This window comes from Pristiophorus japonicus, chromosome 17 (genome assembly GCF_044704955.1).
Source record: "Pristiophorus japonicus isolate sPriJap1 chromosome 17, sPriJap1.hap1, whole genome shotgun sequence".
Lineage (NCBI taxonomy): Eukaryota > Metazoa > Chordata > Chondrichthyes > Pristiophoridae > Pristiophorus > Pristiophorus japonicus.
In genome coordinates, this window is record NC_091993.1 from 111,359,781 (window position 1) to 111,378,357 (window position 18,577).

Consider the following 18,577-nt stretch of genomic DNA (forward strand, 5'->3'; position numbering starts at 1 on the left):
CAAGAGTAAGTATTACATTGATTTACATGCACTTATGTATTTATATAATTTGATTTGTAACAGTCATGAGTGACTATCAACAGATGTGAGGTCTTTCACTTTTACCGGGAATGTTTTACTCAAAACCTGCGGTCACGGTGTACGTCTTCAGGTAAAGAATGATAATTTTCATAACTGACAGATGTAATCATGATTATTATGTGTTGTATCAGCCTCTGTGACAGTACCTAGCAATGTGATCACGCAATTATCTCATGCCATGTCGCCCTGTCACCTTTTACAGAAGAAGCTATCGACGATGAGGTCCGTGCAGAGACGAATGGGTGGGGGGGCCACCTGTCCCCAGCGACATCACTGAGATGGAGGAGCGGGTGCTCGCACTCGTGGGGAAGCACATCCGGACAGCCACGGATGCATCTGCACACCCTGAAATGATGCCACGTGAGTAAAGCTTATACCATTGCGTAACGTAAAGCCAGTAGATGCCACACCCACTCATATCCGAACAATCATATATGATAGATGATTTCTAAAATTGTTATAGAAATAATGATAGCCTAATGAAAATCATTGCAATGCAAATGAGTTGATGGTCATGAAATGTGATGTCTGTGATGATTTTGAGAGCGGTGGTGCTTTTGTCGTGCATATGCTGTGTGTAGCACTGGACTCTCCTTGTGACCCTAGCACTCACTTCTCCTCTAATAACCTCATTTGTGTTTTGCAGCTCAGCCAGCAGCGCGTCTGAAGGCAAAACCACAGAGGCCAGAAGGTGGGGGCGCGGGGCCCGACTCTCCGCACGATCCTACATCTGGTGCTGAGGAGCTCCGATTCTCGCCCATCAATCCGTTGGGTCTGTTCTCCACAGATGAGAGCGCGGACTTCGAAGAATCTGCATTGCCATGCTCCAGAAGCAATTCTACCCCAAGGCCATCTAATGGTCCTCCAGTCATACCCTCCTCCACTCTGGAGGTACCAGCCCCAAGCAACTCGCCACAGGGCACCCCACTTGTCTCCAGGACGCCGCCGACCCTGCGGAGGTTTCATGGATGCAGCAGGTCTATTCCACGAGCGCCACATATGAGCGGAGAGATGGTACAGTTGTCCAGGAGGACTGTAGACATTGGTGACCAGCTCATCGAAGCATTGGGGGGCATATCCCGGCAGCTGGCCACCATGACCGAGTACATTCCACGGATAGCGGAGGCCCTGGATGCGATAGCCAGGAACACTGTTGGCACAGGCTTCCCAGTGGTCCCCAGTGGCACTCCAGCCCTAGGTTCTGTACCACCACTGCAAATGACAGATGAGAGCAAGGACCAAGATCCTGCTTCTGCATCAGAGAATGCTGCCCCCCTCGGCACCCCCCCCACCCATACCTGTGCAACCACCGCATCTGCCTTCATCCCCCCCCAATGAGGCACCACCTGAGGAGCTCCTCGACCAGGCGCCGTGGAGCGAGGAGGGGAAGGGTAGAAGTGGGGAGAAGAAGAGGAGGGCAGAAGGAAAGTGAGGTGCATGTCCGCAGGTGATGGCTATGTTATATCTCCATCTGGGTGTATGCAATTTGTTGTAATGTATGGGGGGCAGGGGACCACCCTCCTGCTTTGCCTTTGTATTCTGTGTTGCTGGACATGTTGAACATTTGATTGATGTCAATGGTGGAAAAAGTGGGGTGTGGGCCGTGGTTGGGTGTTATTGCCTGTTGGGGTAAAAGGAAGACTTCTCTCCCTCGGGGCGGATTACCTGATATAGGTAATCGACACCTCGCTCATCGCCCTCCGTATAACAACCATGGAATTAAACAAACAAAACCTTCAGTCCAACTGGCTTTATTTCGAGCAAATACAAGGGAGGGTTCAATTGTTGAACCTTCAAAATATAAGAGATTTCAAGTATAATTTGTACAGGTTTTGGAGAGGAGCTACCCTCCTACATTGGAATTACATTGATTTGTCGACTCTCACAGACTGGCTCTGAGTGGTACATGCAATTGTCCATCTCCCATCATATGTTAATTGTGTTGGTTCCGTGATTTGCACTTTGCCAGAGCCTATATGATGCCTGAAATAACTGTTCCCAAAATACTGGCTTTCTTATCTCTTCCTCAGAGACCTAATCAAAATTGTAACTGCTGACTTCTGCTGTTTTGTTAAGTGTTATTAAGGTTAACCTACAGTCTTAATGCATTTTAAGTGTGCTATACCTACATAAGCAAGTGTTACATACAATAGGCAATTATTCCTCAGACCCTCCTAATACTGATTATTTCACTACCTTCAGCATTGTGTTGTGACCACCTATCTGTCATTTCTTTGCCTGCTACAATTCTATATCCCTTACAATTCCCCCCTTATGGCCCTTGGCTAAATGCCCAAGATTTCCCAATTAATTCCTCATGGTTGAGCTTCCAGGGTTGTCCTTTCACTTGGGTAGCACTACTTCCCGAGCTGCAGGACCTACCTGTTGGCTTTCCCATCAAGTTTATACAAGTTTATACTAAATGTCCTTTCTGCCGGACTGTCTATATTCCCTTTATTCAATGTTTTAACTATAGTACGGGCTAGGGCCTGCCTCTTACGTCGGTTACACCTTTTTACAGGATAATGCTAGCAAGATAAGTTCCCTTGCACTACAACTGGTACATTAAATCCAGCATAGTTCATGTATAAGTCCTTTCTAGCCACCATCCTGGAACAGCGATAATTTCGTAGTCCTGTGTTATGGGGATGATACTCAAGGTGCACCCGTCCACTTGGTCATATCCACAGTCATCTTTGATCATTCGTAGTGGATCTCGACATAAAACAACTTGGTTATTTTTATAACAATCATCTATGCTGAGACTCTTAGTACTGTTGTTCTCTTCAGTTACATTTCTGGATTATCATGGTACCGCACGCGAGTTTCTCCTACATTTCTCTCCAACAATCCCTGTAAGGTTCGTGTTAAGGCGTCAACTCGATCATCTATAGTGTTTACTGTTACAACTCCTGCCGCGTATCCCACGCCTACCATTTCTAGTATCCCTCTTTTTCCCCTGTCCCACTTTTTATCTAACCCTCTTTCCACATTAAATTTCATGGTTTTTGATTCAGGGCCTTTAAGTGCTCGCAGGGTCAGGTTTCTATACAGGCTTATGGTGTTTGACCCATAGAAGTTGGGGATGTTTATTTAGGAATACAGTGATTATTCGCTGACGTACCCTGAAGTGTATCTTATCTTTGGTCTGCCTTATCAATCCCCCTTTTGCCCCAGGTTTCATCCCTGTAATACAGGCCTTGCCGTCCCTCAGCCTGTTGTCCTTGATATGAGGCTGCATTACTCCACGTTGTTCCCACAAGCATCAGAGTCCTGCAAAAAAACAATTTCCCGGTCGTCACCGGTTAGTGACCATGCTTTTTTAACTAGGTCCAGTGTTTCCACTTGCTAATACCCCTTATAACTATGCAGGCGCACATCCTCACCATCTTCACCATCACCTGATTGGTCCCTTTGGTGTATTTGGACCTTCTGTTCCTTAGTGTCGTTCTCAAAGTCCTTGATTACTTGTTGATCTCTAGCCTTTGCTTTTACGTCATGTAACTGCTTACAGAGTTGCATCACAAACCTCCATATCCTGTCTTTATAAAGTCCTTCGTCCTTGTTTCCTGTAACCAAGACTTCTGGCAGTCTCATTGGTTCATAGGATGTCAGTCCTGTTGTCCGACTGGGGGTTGCCTTGAGCTTCATCAGTACTCGGGGTAACAGCTCTACCCACCCTTTTCCAGTTTCCTCAATTGTTTTAGCTAGGGCTGCTTTTAAGGTTCTATTCATTCGTCCACTAATCCGGAGGATTCTGGATGGTATGGGATATGGAACCTAGTCTATGGAGCCTATGCCTAATCCCTAGTAAAGCGCAGGCCTGTTTCATCATTGTGAAGTGGATGCCTTGATCTGAGTCCAGCTACAGTGGCATTCCCCATCGAGGTATTATTTCTTCTGCTAGGATCCTGGCCACGGTTTCTGCTGAATAGTTTCTTGCGGCGAAAGCTTCTACCCACTTCGTAAACTGGTCTATTATAACTAGGCAGTATGTCTTCTCCTTGTTGCTGGGTAACGGTCCAGTAAAATCTATGTCTCATTGTGACCTTACTTTCCCCTCTGGGTTCCTTTTTGCATATGTCAGGCACTTTCTACAGTGGTTCTCTATATCTCTACCCATTCTCTTCCACCACGAGCATCTGGACATTGAGCTTATCATGTTGCTTCTACCTGTATGGACATACCTGTGGTATAAATTTAGTAGGCTGCCCTGGATGCATTCCGAGGCCATCACATTCCCATATTTCCTCCATATCTCGTCAGTCCCTTGTTGGGCCGCTCTCTGCTTCCACCCCTCCTTTTCCTGTGGAGTGGCTTCCCCCCTGTACCTTCCGACCTGGGCTTCCCCGGCCAGTGTACCTGTCTCCGCCACCTACTTGGCTGCCTCATCTGCCCATGAGTTTCCCTGTTGAGGTTGATCGGTAATGTTTATGTGCGCTTTGACCTTTTATTATCGCACACTCTTGGGGTAGGAGGGAGGCTTCCACTAATTTGTCAACAATATCCTCATGTTTTATTGTCCTTCCTCCTGAAGTCATGTATCCCCGTCTACTCCAGGCTATCATATAATCATGCACTACTCCAAAAGCATACCGACTGTCTGTATAGATGTTTACTCTTTTTCCCTTAGCCAGCCTCAGAGCCTCGGTGAGAGCCATCAATTCAGCCACTTGAGCTGATAAGCCCCCTTCTAGCCGTCCTTCCCTTCTAACCTGTCCGCTGCCCATCCCATCCGTGATGTCTCGTTGATATAGCGCCGAGACCCATCTACATACAGATCCATGAACTTTGCTGTGGTGTGTATAGATGTGGAACGGCCTATTCTGGTCGGGTAATCCCAGGGCTGGAGCACTTGTGAAAGCTTGTTTTTTTCTGCAGTAGTTGAATAGCCCTAGTACCTGCCTGATCCCTTTCACGGTTCCTGGCCTGGGCATTGATCGCATTGCTTCCTTTCTGTCTTCAGGCATCTGACTCCTCCCTTGTGATATTATGTATCCTGGATATGTTACTTCGCTCCTTCCTACCTGCACCTTCCTCGCATTATTTTTAATCCCGCACTCTGTAGAGCTCCTAGCACAGTAGTTAAAGCTAGTACGTGTTGTTGTTCTTAACTGGAGGCAATAAGGATATCATCCACATACTGCAAAAGGGTGTTCCCTTCTTTGCCTGTTGGGGGCCTCGCCTTCCTGCGCCTCCTCCCTTATTGCAGCTAAAACACATCAGGGGAGCTGCACGGGGCTGCTACCGTTGCTGTTGCTATTTTTGCTATCTTCTCCCTTTGTTCTGACTTTAACTCCTCTACGTGTTCTACCCATTCCAAAGTTTCATTGTAATCATGTCCCACTTTAAATCCCAACTTAATTATCTTTTGATGGGCTTCTCCGAGCTCGTCTTTAAACATCCCGTGCTTGAGGAATTTTTGCATTTTTTGCTACGGCTGTGCACTGCACTATCCGTCCGGTTCCGTCTTTTATCTCTTCCAGCTTATTTATCTTGGCTTCTAACTCTTGAATTTGTTTTGTTTAAGTATCTATTTCTTTTATCTGTTCTCTGAAGCAGGTGAGTATTATCACATAGGCTTTCTCCGTTTTATTCTTATTCTGACTATCCCATCATTTCTTTGTCTGTCAGGTGAGTCTTTTGGCTGCCATCCTTGCTTTTTTCATTTTTTTTTTAAGAAACCCAAATTAATAATGTCCAGTATAAAACAGCTGTCAACGGAAATGGTTAACTCCTTTGCTGGTTTGTAAGAAGGCCTGATGTCATTACGTGACTTAGCATAATTTTTTTCCAAGTGCTTAAGCCTTACAAAACTTGCTTAGAAATTAGGAATCCATTAAAACAGCAGAAATCATTAGTAAAGCTGTCATTATTAGTTTTAAATAAAACATTCTCATCGGAAAAAATAGCATTTTAGATTAAACTCCAATTGTTTCTAAACTTCCAATTCAAATACTTGCCAAAGATTTATTTTAATTGATTTAAAACGAGACCACACATTTTTAATAGCTATTTTGTTTACTGAAATCCAATTTAAAATAAAGTACTGACAACTGTGGCTTATTTTTCTTAGCTTTGTAAATCATAGTCAAAACAATCAGGGAAACTGCCACACTTTTTATATTTTCACACAAGCTATTTTTATTCCAGCATTTCGTTTTTCAAGGTCCCGTTGACTGAGCAAATCTTGTGTGTTATTTCTCTCGGCACAAAAGCTAAAACATCCATGCCAAAAATTGCTGGTCATGGGAATGTGGGAAGGGAGAACCTTGAGACAATCACTATCACTAGGGGGGTAGTGCTGGACAGGCTAATGGGACTCAAGGTAGACAAGTCCCCTGGTCCTGATGAAATGCATCCCAGGGTATTAAAAGAGATGGCGGAAGTTATAGCAGATGCATTCGTTATAATCTACCAAAATTCTCTGGATGCTGGGGAGGTACCAGCGGATTGGAAAGCAGCTAATGTAACCCCCTCTGTTTTTAAAAAAAAGGGGGCAGACAAAAGGCAGGTAACTATAGGCCGGTTAGTTTAACATCTGTAGTGGGGAAAATGCTTAAAGCTATCATTAAGGAAGAAATAGCGGGACATCTAGATAGGAATAGTGCAATCAAGCAGACACAAAATGGATTCATGAAGGGGAAATCATGTGTAACTAATTTACTGAAATTCTTTGAGGATATAACGAGCATGGTGGATAGAGGTGTACCGATGAATGTATTTAGATTTCTAAAAGGCATTCGATAAGGTGCCACACAAAAGGTTACTGCAGAAGATAAAGGTACGCAGAGTCAGAGGAAATGTATTAGCATGGATCGAGAATTGGCTGGCTAACAGAAAGCAGAGAGTCGGGATAAATGGGTCCTTTTCAGGTTGGAAATCGGTGGTTAATGGTGTGCCACAGGGATCGGTGCTGGGACTACAACTGTTTACAATATACATAGATGACCTGGAAGAGGGGACAGAGTGTAGTGCAACAAAATTTGCAGATGACACAAAGATTAGTGGGAAAGTGGGTAGTGTAGAGAACACAGAGAGGCTGCAAAGAGATTTAGATAGGTTAAGCGAATGGGCTAAGGTTTGGCAGATGTCGGAAAATGTGAGGTCATCCACCTTGAAAAAAAAAACATTAAAAGGGAATATTATTTGAATGGGGAGAAATTACAACATGCTGCGGTGCAGAGGGACCTGGGGGTCCTTGTGCATGAATCCCAAAAAGTTAGTTGCAGGTGCAGCAGGTAATCAGGAAGGTGAATGGAATGTTGGCCTTCATTGCGAGAAGGATGGAATACAAAAGCAAGGAGGTCCTGCTGCAACTGTACAGGGTATTGGTGAGGCCGCACCTGGAGTACTGCGTGCAGTTTTGGTCACCTTACTTAAGGAAGGATATACTGGCTTTGGAGGGGGTACTGAGACGATTCACTCAGCTGATTCCGGAGATGAGGGGGTTACCTTATGATGATAGAGTGAGTAGACTGGGTCTTTACTCGTTGGAGTTCAGAAGGATGAGGGGTGAATTATAGAAACATTTAAAATAATGAAAGGGATAGACAAGATAGAGGCAGAGAGGTTGTTTCCACTGGTCGAGGAGACTAGAACTAGGGGGCACAGCCTCAAAATAAGGGGGAGCCAATTTAAAATCGAGTTGAGAAGGAATTTCTTCTTCCAGAGGGTTGTGAATCTGTTTAATTCTCTGCCCAAGGAAGCAGTTGAGGCTAGCTCATTGAATGTATTCAAATCACAGATGGATAGATTTTTAACCAATAAGGGAATTAAGGGTTATGGGGAACGGGCGGGTAAATGGAGCTGAGTCCACGGCCAGATCAGCCATGATCTTGTTGAATGATGGAGCAGGCTTGAGGGGCTAGATGGTCTACTCCTGTTCCTAATTCTTATGTTCTTATATTCTTATGCCATTTCCATCTTTTTAAAAAAATTCTCCTCTCTGCAACATTTTCTAATTCCCAGTTTTTTCCCCTTCCTTTGCTGAGTTCGCATAGCTTAGATCTTCTCCCCTCGTTATTTTCAAAACTCTCTCCTGCTTATTTAGACTGTCGGGACTTTTTCTCGATAAGCACCGTCCATTTTGAAAGGGTTTTCAAACCCGAAATTTAAATCTCCTTTACTGCAGTGAAACTTTCTCGCAATTTAAAATCATTATCAACATAGAGTGTCATTTATCCCTTTTCCAATATTCACACTTTGAAACAAAGCTGAAATTTCACTGTGGCCATTATGTTAATTACCCTCCAATTAAATCAATATCTTTTTCACAGCCAACATCAACTAGTAACCAGTAAATTACATCTTTTTCCATTTAAATCTTTCTTCAAATTAGTTTTTGTATCTAACAAACATTTTACACAGAGGGCTTGTGTTTCCATGAAATTGTTAATTTAAACTACATAAGACAATCGCAAACACTGTTTTTCCAATTAGACGTTCAATGGTTTCCTTTAGCAGCTGTAGCTTTCAAGTTTGCATCTTTTATCTTCTGATAAAAAAGCGTCCTTCGTGAATTCAACAGTCAAGAAAGCGTCCACACAAATGCTTTCACTTAAAGACAGAAATTCACACCAAATACAGCTTATCCTATGTTTTTTCAGCAACTTAATGCATGCCATTTTTCGTCTGGGTACATTTACCCCTCTACCAGATTTCGTGTACTGTTTCCAAGCCCTTGGATCCCTCTAATGTCCGGCCGGACTAACAATACTGCTTGCCTCCCTAATCTGGTTACTCCGACTGGAAGTGTCAGTTTTATTTTTCGTCTGGGTACGTTTTTTTGTCTTTCCTGCTAGCATTTATACCTGGGACCCTTTTGGTCCATTCTCAGAGACCCCCCTTGGTCTTCATTTTATCCCACTGGCCAGTTTTCCTAAACATCCTGGGGTCCCACGCCCCCTTTTTTAGGTTGTATTCCTTTTTCAGGCAATACACCTATCCCCAACCTTGGTTTTTGTCCTTCCATGGTTCGTTATAACTTTGTTCTACAGATTACCCCCTTCTAGTTCTTTATACAGATTATCTCCTTCCCTGTCAATGCATCAGCTGTAGGTGGTACAAAAAACATACTGCCATTGCTAGCTGTCACATCATTCAGGTCGGAGGATCTGTACCCTGCTCGCAGTGCCAATAGTTGGGGTAAAAGGAAGACTTCTCTCGAGGCGGACTACCTGATATAGAAAGTAGACATCTGCCCTTCTACTGGGATAAAAGGAAGATGTCTCTCCCTCGGGGCGGACTACCTGATATAGGTAATCAACACCTCGCCATCGCCCTCTGTATAATGACCATGAAATTAAACAAACAAAACCTTCAGTTCAACTGGCTTTATTTCAAGCAAGTGCAAGGGAGGGTTCACTTGTTGAACTTTCAAAATACAAGAGATTTCAAGTATAATTTGTACAGGTTTTGGAGAGGAGCTACCCTCCTACAAAATCATCGATAGGTCTATTTCTATCAGCAGAGTTACATTGATTTGTCGACTCTTATCAGACTGGCTCTGAGTGGTACATGCAATTGTCCATCTCCCATCATATGTTAATTGTGTTTATTCTGTGATTTGCACTTTGCCAGAGTCTATATGACACCCTGAAGTAACTGTTCCAAAAATACTGGCTTTCTTATCTCTTCCTCAGTAACTTCTAATCAAAATTGTAACTGCTGACTTCTGATGTTTTGTTAAGTGTTGCGAAGGTTAACCATACAGTTTTAATGCATTATAAGTGTGCTATACCTATATATGCATGTGTTACATACAATAGGCAATTATTCCTCAGACACTCCTAATACTGATTAGTTCATTACCTTCAGCATTGTGTTGTGACCACCTATCTGTCTGCTCTTTGCCTGTTACAATTCTATATCCCTTACATGCCTGTGATACTTATGATTTCAGACCAATGTTGGTATAAATTTTTTTTTTATTGAACATAACTTTTATTGCGCATTGTCTCAGATAGCTGCACCATTACACACTGGTGATTCCTTAACATGAAAGGGTTAAATACAACTTAACTTCAATCAACGTAAACTTTAACTGGCACTAAGGTGATGGGCACCATTGATGTCTGAGCTGCACACACAGCAGTGCATCAGCATTGTCAGTCACATCAACGCTCTTTCAGGCAAATCGTTCAGATATCAGCTCCTCACGTAAGAGTCTTGCAGCTATGTAGCCACCACGGGCCCTTTTCTGCAGCCTGGAGGGGGTCATGGGCATGGTTGCATAGCTAGCCTGTTGTCTGGCCCTAGGTCAGCATCCAGCCCCTCGTCATCCTCTTCCTCGCTCTCCTGAGGTGGAGCATCAGTGCCTTCTGGCAATTCTTGGCCTCTCCTGATAGCCAGGTTGTGCAACATCGAGCACGTGACCACGGATTTGCCTACTTGCTCAGGGTTGTATTGTAGCTCCCCTCCTGAGTGGTCAAGACATCTGAAGCGCTGCTTAAACACAATTATTGCTTGCTGGCCCCATTGCATTGAAAATATAATAGCGATTGATAAGAAGCAATGATTTCCTCATTAAAATACAACTAGATTAAACACCCAATAGTCCAGAATCTGAAAATATGTCTGTTGAGATGGTCACTTCACGTGAGAAGAACTCCAGAGACAATGCAAACTCCCCCAAAGTTGAAGCAGCCTTTTGAATGAAGCGATCTGAGATTTAAAAAATGGCAGCCCCACTGCTGGTGTTCGTTCAAAACAGTTCCACTTTTTCTGGACGGTTTTTTGGGCGAGCGATATTGTGGGCGATATGTGGGCGAAGTGGTGAAAGTGACGGTGGGCGGTCTCCTGGGTGTTAGTTTCGCCAAATGTGCTCTTTACGACAAAAAAAAGTGGGCGGGTGGTATTATTGAATCTCGGCGTTAATTCCGTGTGGAAAGTATACGTCATTTCAGCGGTAAAATGGGCATTAAGTGGGCGTTAAGCATGCAAAAAAAGTGGCAGTTCAAGCAGTCTTGTTACAAATAGAGTACCAGTAGCAAATCCTATATCAGATGTACCAGAAACAAGTTGAAGAGAAAGTCAGAATTTAAGTTTGAGTCAGGCAGAGAAACAGTCTGAAAGTGTAGCGAGTCCAAATGTAGATCAAGGTCGGCGCTTGGAGAAAAACTCTCCTCGCGCTCAGCTTAGAATGAGTCAAAGTCCTACAACAAGAGCATAAGGTTCTGTTCAAGAAAGAAAGTATCCTCTTCGAAACAGAAAACAAGTGGTTAAGTTTAATGGATACTTTGCCAAGGATAGCATTTGCCGCCCAGAATGGGAGCTCCTGCCCGCTGCTGCTGAGCATTGGCATGCAAGGCCCATTTTTGCCGCTGGACGATCTTTCTCACATTTTTTTCATGAAACTTCCACCCAAAGTACTGTCAGGATCTTGGCGGTCCTTTGAATGGTACTTGGACCGAAATTATGTTTCACCAAACTCGAGCCCCATATCTTTTGTTTGTGTTACAGAATTCTATAGTAGAATTTTGAAACATAAAATGGGTTCCATTTGAGAAATGTATATCAAGAGTTGTGTATACCATGCAAGTCATTCGCAATGATTATTTGTTATGATTACCTTCTTCAATAAGGAGGGAGAAGCATTGTGGAGCCACCTGGTGGACTACTGATGTAAACATAATGGGGCAGAAATTCCTCTCGCGGACTTCCCGCGGACTAAATAATAGACATAAAATGCGCACTTACCTGAAGCTGCTGCGCCCACTCAAAATCCCGATCCACAGGCCTCCTCTCCCTGTGCGTCGCAGTGCGTGCTCGTAGTGACGTGCGCAGGAGTCATGTGTGCCTGGACATCCAATCACAGGTAAGTATTTTCTCATTCATTGTAATAAGAGATTCGTAAGTTATGAATCTCCTATTACAATGAATGAGAATACCCCCAAAACGCACAAACACTACATAAAACATTTTTAAAAACACCTCACACAATATACTAATAGAAATTAAAGTTGTTATACATATTTTTCAGAGAAAAAATTGCCGATTTTTAAAAACAGGGTTAGGGTTTAAAACACCTGAGTGGGCAAGGTTTTAACATAAATATATTTTTTAAATTTATTTTTTAATCATGTTTTTTATAGGTTTTTAAACTTCTACGCCTGTAAAATTAGGCTATGCGCCTGCTTTTTCAGGTGCAAGACTTTTGAGGACATTTGCCGGGCAAGGTATGCATAAATCCTGCAATCTTGCCCGTACAATCTTGCTAGCTTCCAAGATGTCTGCGATCTGTCGAGCTCCAGGTTGACAGATCGGAAAAGCCGGTTTTCAGCGCATGCACATTGCTGAAAACCGGCTTTTCCGATGCCTCCCCGGATCCGTAGAAACTTCGTACGGGCCCAGGACGTAGCAATTTCTACCCCAATAAAGCCGTGTGCTGCATCAGTTCTAACCTGGGAGCCATGTTGTGCAGTTCTCTGTGATTACTGTGTCTCAAGTGAATAATAGCATATGGCACTCTTCTGTCAAAAGAAATCCATTATATTGTGCTTAATCTCAATTACATAGTCTTCTTTACACATGTGCTCCAGCTCTTACAACCTCAATGTTTCTGTCAATCATCCAGTATCATATTCTCAGCACATAACCTATCACAGTGATGGTCTGCAAAACCTATTTTTGATTCCAATTCAAAATATGGAATGGATTGATCACAGAACATGAATTATGGAATGAGTCTATCACATCTTTTGGGCTGAAGAATGGATCTATAATAGAGCATGAAATGAATGTATATAATTGCAAGAGATATTAATCCTGGATGTTCCTTACTTGTGGTATTGATGCGACAGTGACCATATATCTATCTATCCATATTTATATATCTATCTGCTAGTATTGCAATTTGATTTTGAATTTATTTTTCTTGCCGTGATCACAATAGATCGTCAGCTGTAAGTTACACTCACTAAACTAAAGACATCTGTTACATTTTCATATTTAGATCATGTTTAAAATAAATGACCACATCCTATGTTAGGAGAAATGGATGGGCAATGGCAGACATTTGGAGACCGCATGGATGAACTACAACAATTGTACATCCCTGTCTGGCGTAAAAATAAAAAAGGGAAGGTGGCTCAACCGTGGCTATCAAGGGAAATCAGGGATAGTATTAAAGCCAAGGAAGTGGCATACAAATTGGCCAGAAATAGCAGCGAACCTGGGGACTGGGAGAAATTTAGAACTCAGCAGAGGAGGACAAAGGGTTTGATCAGGGCAGGGAAAATAGAGTACGAGAGGAAGCTTGCAGGGAACATTAAGACGGACTGCAAAAGCTTCTATAGATATGTAAAGAGAAAAAGGTTAGTAAAGACAAACGTAGGTCCCCTGCAGTCAGAATCAGGGGAAGTCATAAAGGGGAACAAAGAAATGGCAGACCAATTGAACAAGTACTTTGGTTCGGTATTTACTACGGAGGACACAAACAACCTTCCGGATATAAAAGGGGTCAGAGGGTCTAGTAAGAAGGAGGAACTGAGGGAAATCCTTATTAGTCGGGAAATTGTGTTGGGGAAATTGTTGGGATTGGAGGCCGATAAATCCCCAGGGGCTGATGGACTGCATCTCAGAGTACTTAAGGAGGTGGCCTTGGAAATAGCGGATGCATTGACAGTCATTTTCCAACATTCCATTGACTCTGGATCAGTTCCTATGGAGTGGAGGGTAGCCAATGTAAACCCCACTTTTTAAAAAAGGAGGGAGAGAGAAAACAGGGAATTATAGACCAGTCAGCCTGACATCGGTAGTGGGTAAAATGATGGAATCAATTATTAAGGATGTCATAGCAGCGCATTTGGAAAGAGGTGACATGATAGGTCCAAGTCAGCATGGATTTGTGAAAGGGAAATCATGCTTGACAAATCTTCTGGAATTTTTGGAGGATATTTCCAGTAGAGTGGACAAGGGAGAACCAGTTGCTGTGGTGTATTTGGACTTTCAGAAGGCTTTCGACAAGGTCTCACACAAGAGATTAATGTGCAAAGTTAAAGCACATGGGATTGGGGGTAGTGTGCTGACATGGATTGAGAACTGGTTGTCAGACAGGAAGCAAAGAGTAGGAGTAAATGGGTACTTTTCAGAATGGCAGGCAGTGACGAGTGGTGTAACGCAAGGTTCTGTGCTGGGGCCTCAGCTGTTTATATTGTATATTAATGATTTAGATGAGGGGATTAAATGTAGTATCTCCAAATTTGCGGATGACACTAAGTTGGGTGGCAGTGTGAGCTGCGAGGAGGATGCTATGAGGCTGCAGAGTGACTTGGATAGGTTAGGTGAGTGAGCAAATGCATGGCAAATGAAGTATAATGTGGATAAATGTGAGGTTATCCACTTTGGTGGTAAAAACAGAGAGACAGACTATTATCTGAATGGTGACAGATTAGGAAAAGGGGAGGTGCAACGAGACCTGGGTGTCATGGTACATCAGTCATTGAAGGTTGGCATGTAGGTACAGCAGGCGGTTAAGAAAGCAAATGGCATGTTGGCCTTAATAACGAGGGGATTTGAGTACTGGGGCAGGGAGGTATTACTACAGTTGCACAGGGCCTTAGTGAGGCCACACCTGGAGCATTGTGTACAGTTTTGGTCTCCTAACTTGAGGAAGGACATTCTTGCTTTTGAGGGAGTGCAGTGAAGGTTCACCAGACTGATTCCCGGGATGGCGGGACTGACATATCAAGAAAGACTGGATCAACTGGGCTTGTATTCACTGGAGTTCAGAAGAATGAGAGGGGATCTCATAGAAACGTTTAAAATTCTGATGGGTTTAGACAGGTTAGATGCAGGAAGAATGTTCCCAATGTTGGGGTAGTCCAGAACCAGGGGTCACAGTCTAAGGATAAGGGGTAAGCCACTTTGGACCGAGATGAGGAGAAACTTCTTCACCCAGAATTCTCTACCACAGAAAGTTGTTGAGGCCAATTCACTAAATATATTCAAAAAGGAGTTGGATGTAGTCCTTACTACTAGGGGGATCAAGGGGTATGGCGAGAAAGCAGGAATGGGGTACTGAAGTTGCATGTTCAGCCATGAACTCATTGAATGGCGGTGCAGGCTCTAAGGGCCGAATGGCCTACTCCTGCACCTATTTTCTATGTTTCTAAATACTATCATAACATGCTGTGACATGTGTGGTACAGTGTGAGACTTGTCAGAATTGGACAACATTCAGAGTTGTGTGAGTAATCACTGGATAATTTATTTCAGCAAATAAGACCTATAGGGGGAGAAATTGAGCTACTTTGTGCATCCCTTTAATGGTGCCCTGCACCATGGGGAAGCCCGCTAACCTGGCAAAGCCACATGTCCGTTGCTTTTGTCTGGTCATTGGGAAGGAAAGGCTAGACTTTCCACTTCACATCGCCAATCTAAGGCTCATCTATTGCCCAAAACAGGCCTCTATCGCCCATTTTGAGGAAAAAGTGGAAACTAGGCCAGAAATATCGCTGGAAAAATAGGCCCCCAAGTTTCGGCTCACTTCGCCGAGCTGATTGCCCACACAAGGCCCATCCCAACTTTCTGCACATCGCCAGCACAAGGCTGAGCTGATATAAGGCCGAAAACATCGCTGAAAAATAGTTGCTTTCCCTGGGCCTTACAGAAGGGAATAGGCACTACGGGCACCATTTTGAAGATCGGAGGAAGGGGGGAGACAGCCAAAAAGACATGTTAGATAGTTGTGAGTGATTTATGGGTCCTGCATAGATAGATCTGCTCAGATTTTTAAATATTCTTAATAGTATTACAGAGAATTAGGCATTTTTTATGGTAGAGTAGTTTAATAGATTCACGTTCTTAAGTTCATTTATAGCAATTGAAAATAATTATTGATAGTGATGTGGCCTATGCTTTCTGTGCCATTACTCGTAACTGCTCACAAGCTGGTTTTTGAAAGGATGAATCGAAGAGGTGGCAGAGAAATGCGGAGACAGACAGAGACAGAGGAGGCGAGCGTACAGCCAACGAAGGTACAAAGAAATGCAATCTTACCTCAACTTGACAGAAAATCGTGTCTAAGGAGGCCACACTTCCGGAAGGAGGTCATCAATGAGATCTGCCAGCTCATCAAAGGGGATCTTCAACCTTCCAGCACCATCAGAACAGTGCTGTCTGTTAAGGTTAAGGTTACTGCAGCCCTAGCCTCCTACACTTCAGGATCTTTTCAGGCTTCAGTTGGCGACATCTGTCATATCTCTCAGCACGCCACACACTGCTACATTCGACAGGTGACTGAAGCCCTTTACACTCACAGGATGGACTTTATAAGCTTCCCTATGACCAGGGAGGCACAGACCGGGAGGGCTTTGGGTTTCTACAGAATAACACACTTCCCCAAGCTACAGGGAGCAATAGACTGCATGCACATCGCCCTGAAAGCCTCCTTGAAGAACGCGGAGGTGTTTCATACAGAACGGGGTTCCACTCCCTAAATGTGCAGCTTGTTGTCGACCACAAGCATATAATCATGACAGTAAATGCTACATTTCCTGGAAGCATCCATGATGTGCACATCCTATGTGAGAGTGCTATCCCTGACCTGTTTGTCAATCATTCAGAAGGTCACGGGTGGATGCTGGGGGATAAGGGATATGGCCATTGCCAGTTGGCTGATGACCCCGCTGCGTAATCCCGCCACTGAAGCAGAGAAGTGTTACAATGAAAGCCACATAGCGACACGCAACATCGTCAAAAAGACAATTGGAGTCCTAAAGCAGCGCTTCAGATGCCTGGATCATTCTGGTGGCAGCATACAGTATCATCCTGACCAGGTCGCTGAGTTTATTGTGGTGTGTTGCATGCTGCATAAACTAGCTATACGGAGAGGACAAGTAATGCCAGATCGGGCTGCAGTCCACCTCCAGAAGGAGTGGAGACAGAAGAGCCAGCCGGCAAGTAGGAAAAAGCGGAAGAAAGCTGGTGAGGACCTAGGGGAGGGCAATCAGCCTGGCGATCTAGCCCCGATACCACCCGCTCCCCCCTCCCGAAGACCAGTACCCAGTGGTAGTTACGCGGCTGCTAAGCTGTTGCGTTAGCAGCTCATTTACGAACACTTTTCATGACCTTTCATTGTGGATAGTCACATTTACATTTATAGTTAAGCAAAAGTTGCATTTGCGTAGAGTTACGTTTCTGCCTTGCCTGCAGTGGCCTGGCATGTACATTAATGCTTAACTAAAGTAAACTTTTTTAACAATAATACAACGCTCAACTAATGCAGAATAATTGTTAAAATGTTATGCTTAACTTTAATAAGAGAGAAGGCACAACAATTGTTAAACTCAATAAAAACTTTATTTAACACAACAAATTTCAGAATTTTTTTTTTATCAGCACCCCACCCCCGCCCACCCCAAACAACCATGAACAAATGAACAAAACTTGTAAAAACATTAACAATTAATTTTAAAAACAGACCCCCCTCCCTACCTGCGGCCACATTTCCCTCCAGCTCCTTTCCCACCTCGTGTTTTTACACCACCCGCCCGTTTTGGTCTCCACAGACTGACACGAACGTGATGAGCAGCATGCGACGGCAAGACTTCCTGCCGTGTTGGAGGTGACGGAATGGAAGCCGAAGTCTGAGTCAGGAGGAACTGTGTCCTCCGCACTCACTTGAGTGCTAGGGGTCGCACTCTGAGCCGACTTGACACCCTTGGGTGCAGCACCATGTCCAGCCAGCAACGCATGCCAAAGGGCATTGGTTGCGGCGGTCTGCTTCCGAATCGCCTCCAAGGTCTCCCGTGCTAACTCCGTTTGCATGGAAGACCAGTTGGAGAAATTCATGGAGAACTGGCTCCAGTTCGTGGAGAACATATCAAACCCTTTGATAAGGTCGCGACCGATCGCGACCGTCTCCCTGCACAGGGAAATCAAGCACTCCGTCTGCTCGTCCGCGGTAGGCGATTGCTCACCTCGCTGACCTGACCTCTGTGGGGTCGGCGTGTGAAAAATGTTGTGCCTTGGCATCACCAGCTGCATACCGCATGGTCCCGGTGCCTCATCACTCTCAATGGAGATGACCACAGGTTCATCCCCCCCACCCCTCCCACATCCAAGGTCTCACCATGCTGGAGCTCCAGCACCTCCTTATCCTCCCAATCATGCTCAACCTCCTGTTCCTTTTCCTCGACATCGTGTGTCTCTGGCTCTGGTTCATCTTCCTCTTCCTCTTCCTATACTTCGGAATGGCTTGATGACGTTCCTGGCGCCGACTCCAGCAATACCAGTGTATCAGGTTTACCTTAAAAACATGATGACATTTTTACTTATCTCATTAAAACATAAAGATGAACATTAACTATCAACTATCCCAGAAAGCTGTAACTGCTGCAAACCCTGCTTCATATGCCATATACATTATGCCTTAGTATATCCTTAGTACATCATTACTGTGATGCATCCTAAGTACATCATAAGCACATTGCAAGTATAGCATTTTGCATTTTAATTACAGGACATACTTAAGTTTTTAGTACTGTTTAGA

The 18,577-nt window shown here is 44.1% G+C and overlaps 1 protein-coding gene across 1 annotated transcript in view; it reads right to left on the bottom strand.

Annotated features, from left to right (window-relative positions):
* The window catches only part of LOC139228030 (acidic mammalian chitinase-like), an 83,370-nt gene extending 65,298 nt beyond the window's left edge, over nt 1–18,072 (bottom strand). The window contains exon 1 of the mRNA XM_070859177.1: nt 17,707–18,072. Coding sequence (XP_070715278.1) covers nt 17,707–18,072 — 366 coding nt within the window. The remainder of the gene's footprint in view (nt 1–17,706) is intronic.
* Nucleotides 18,073–18,577: the final 505 nt, after the last annotated feature.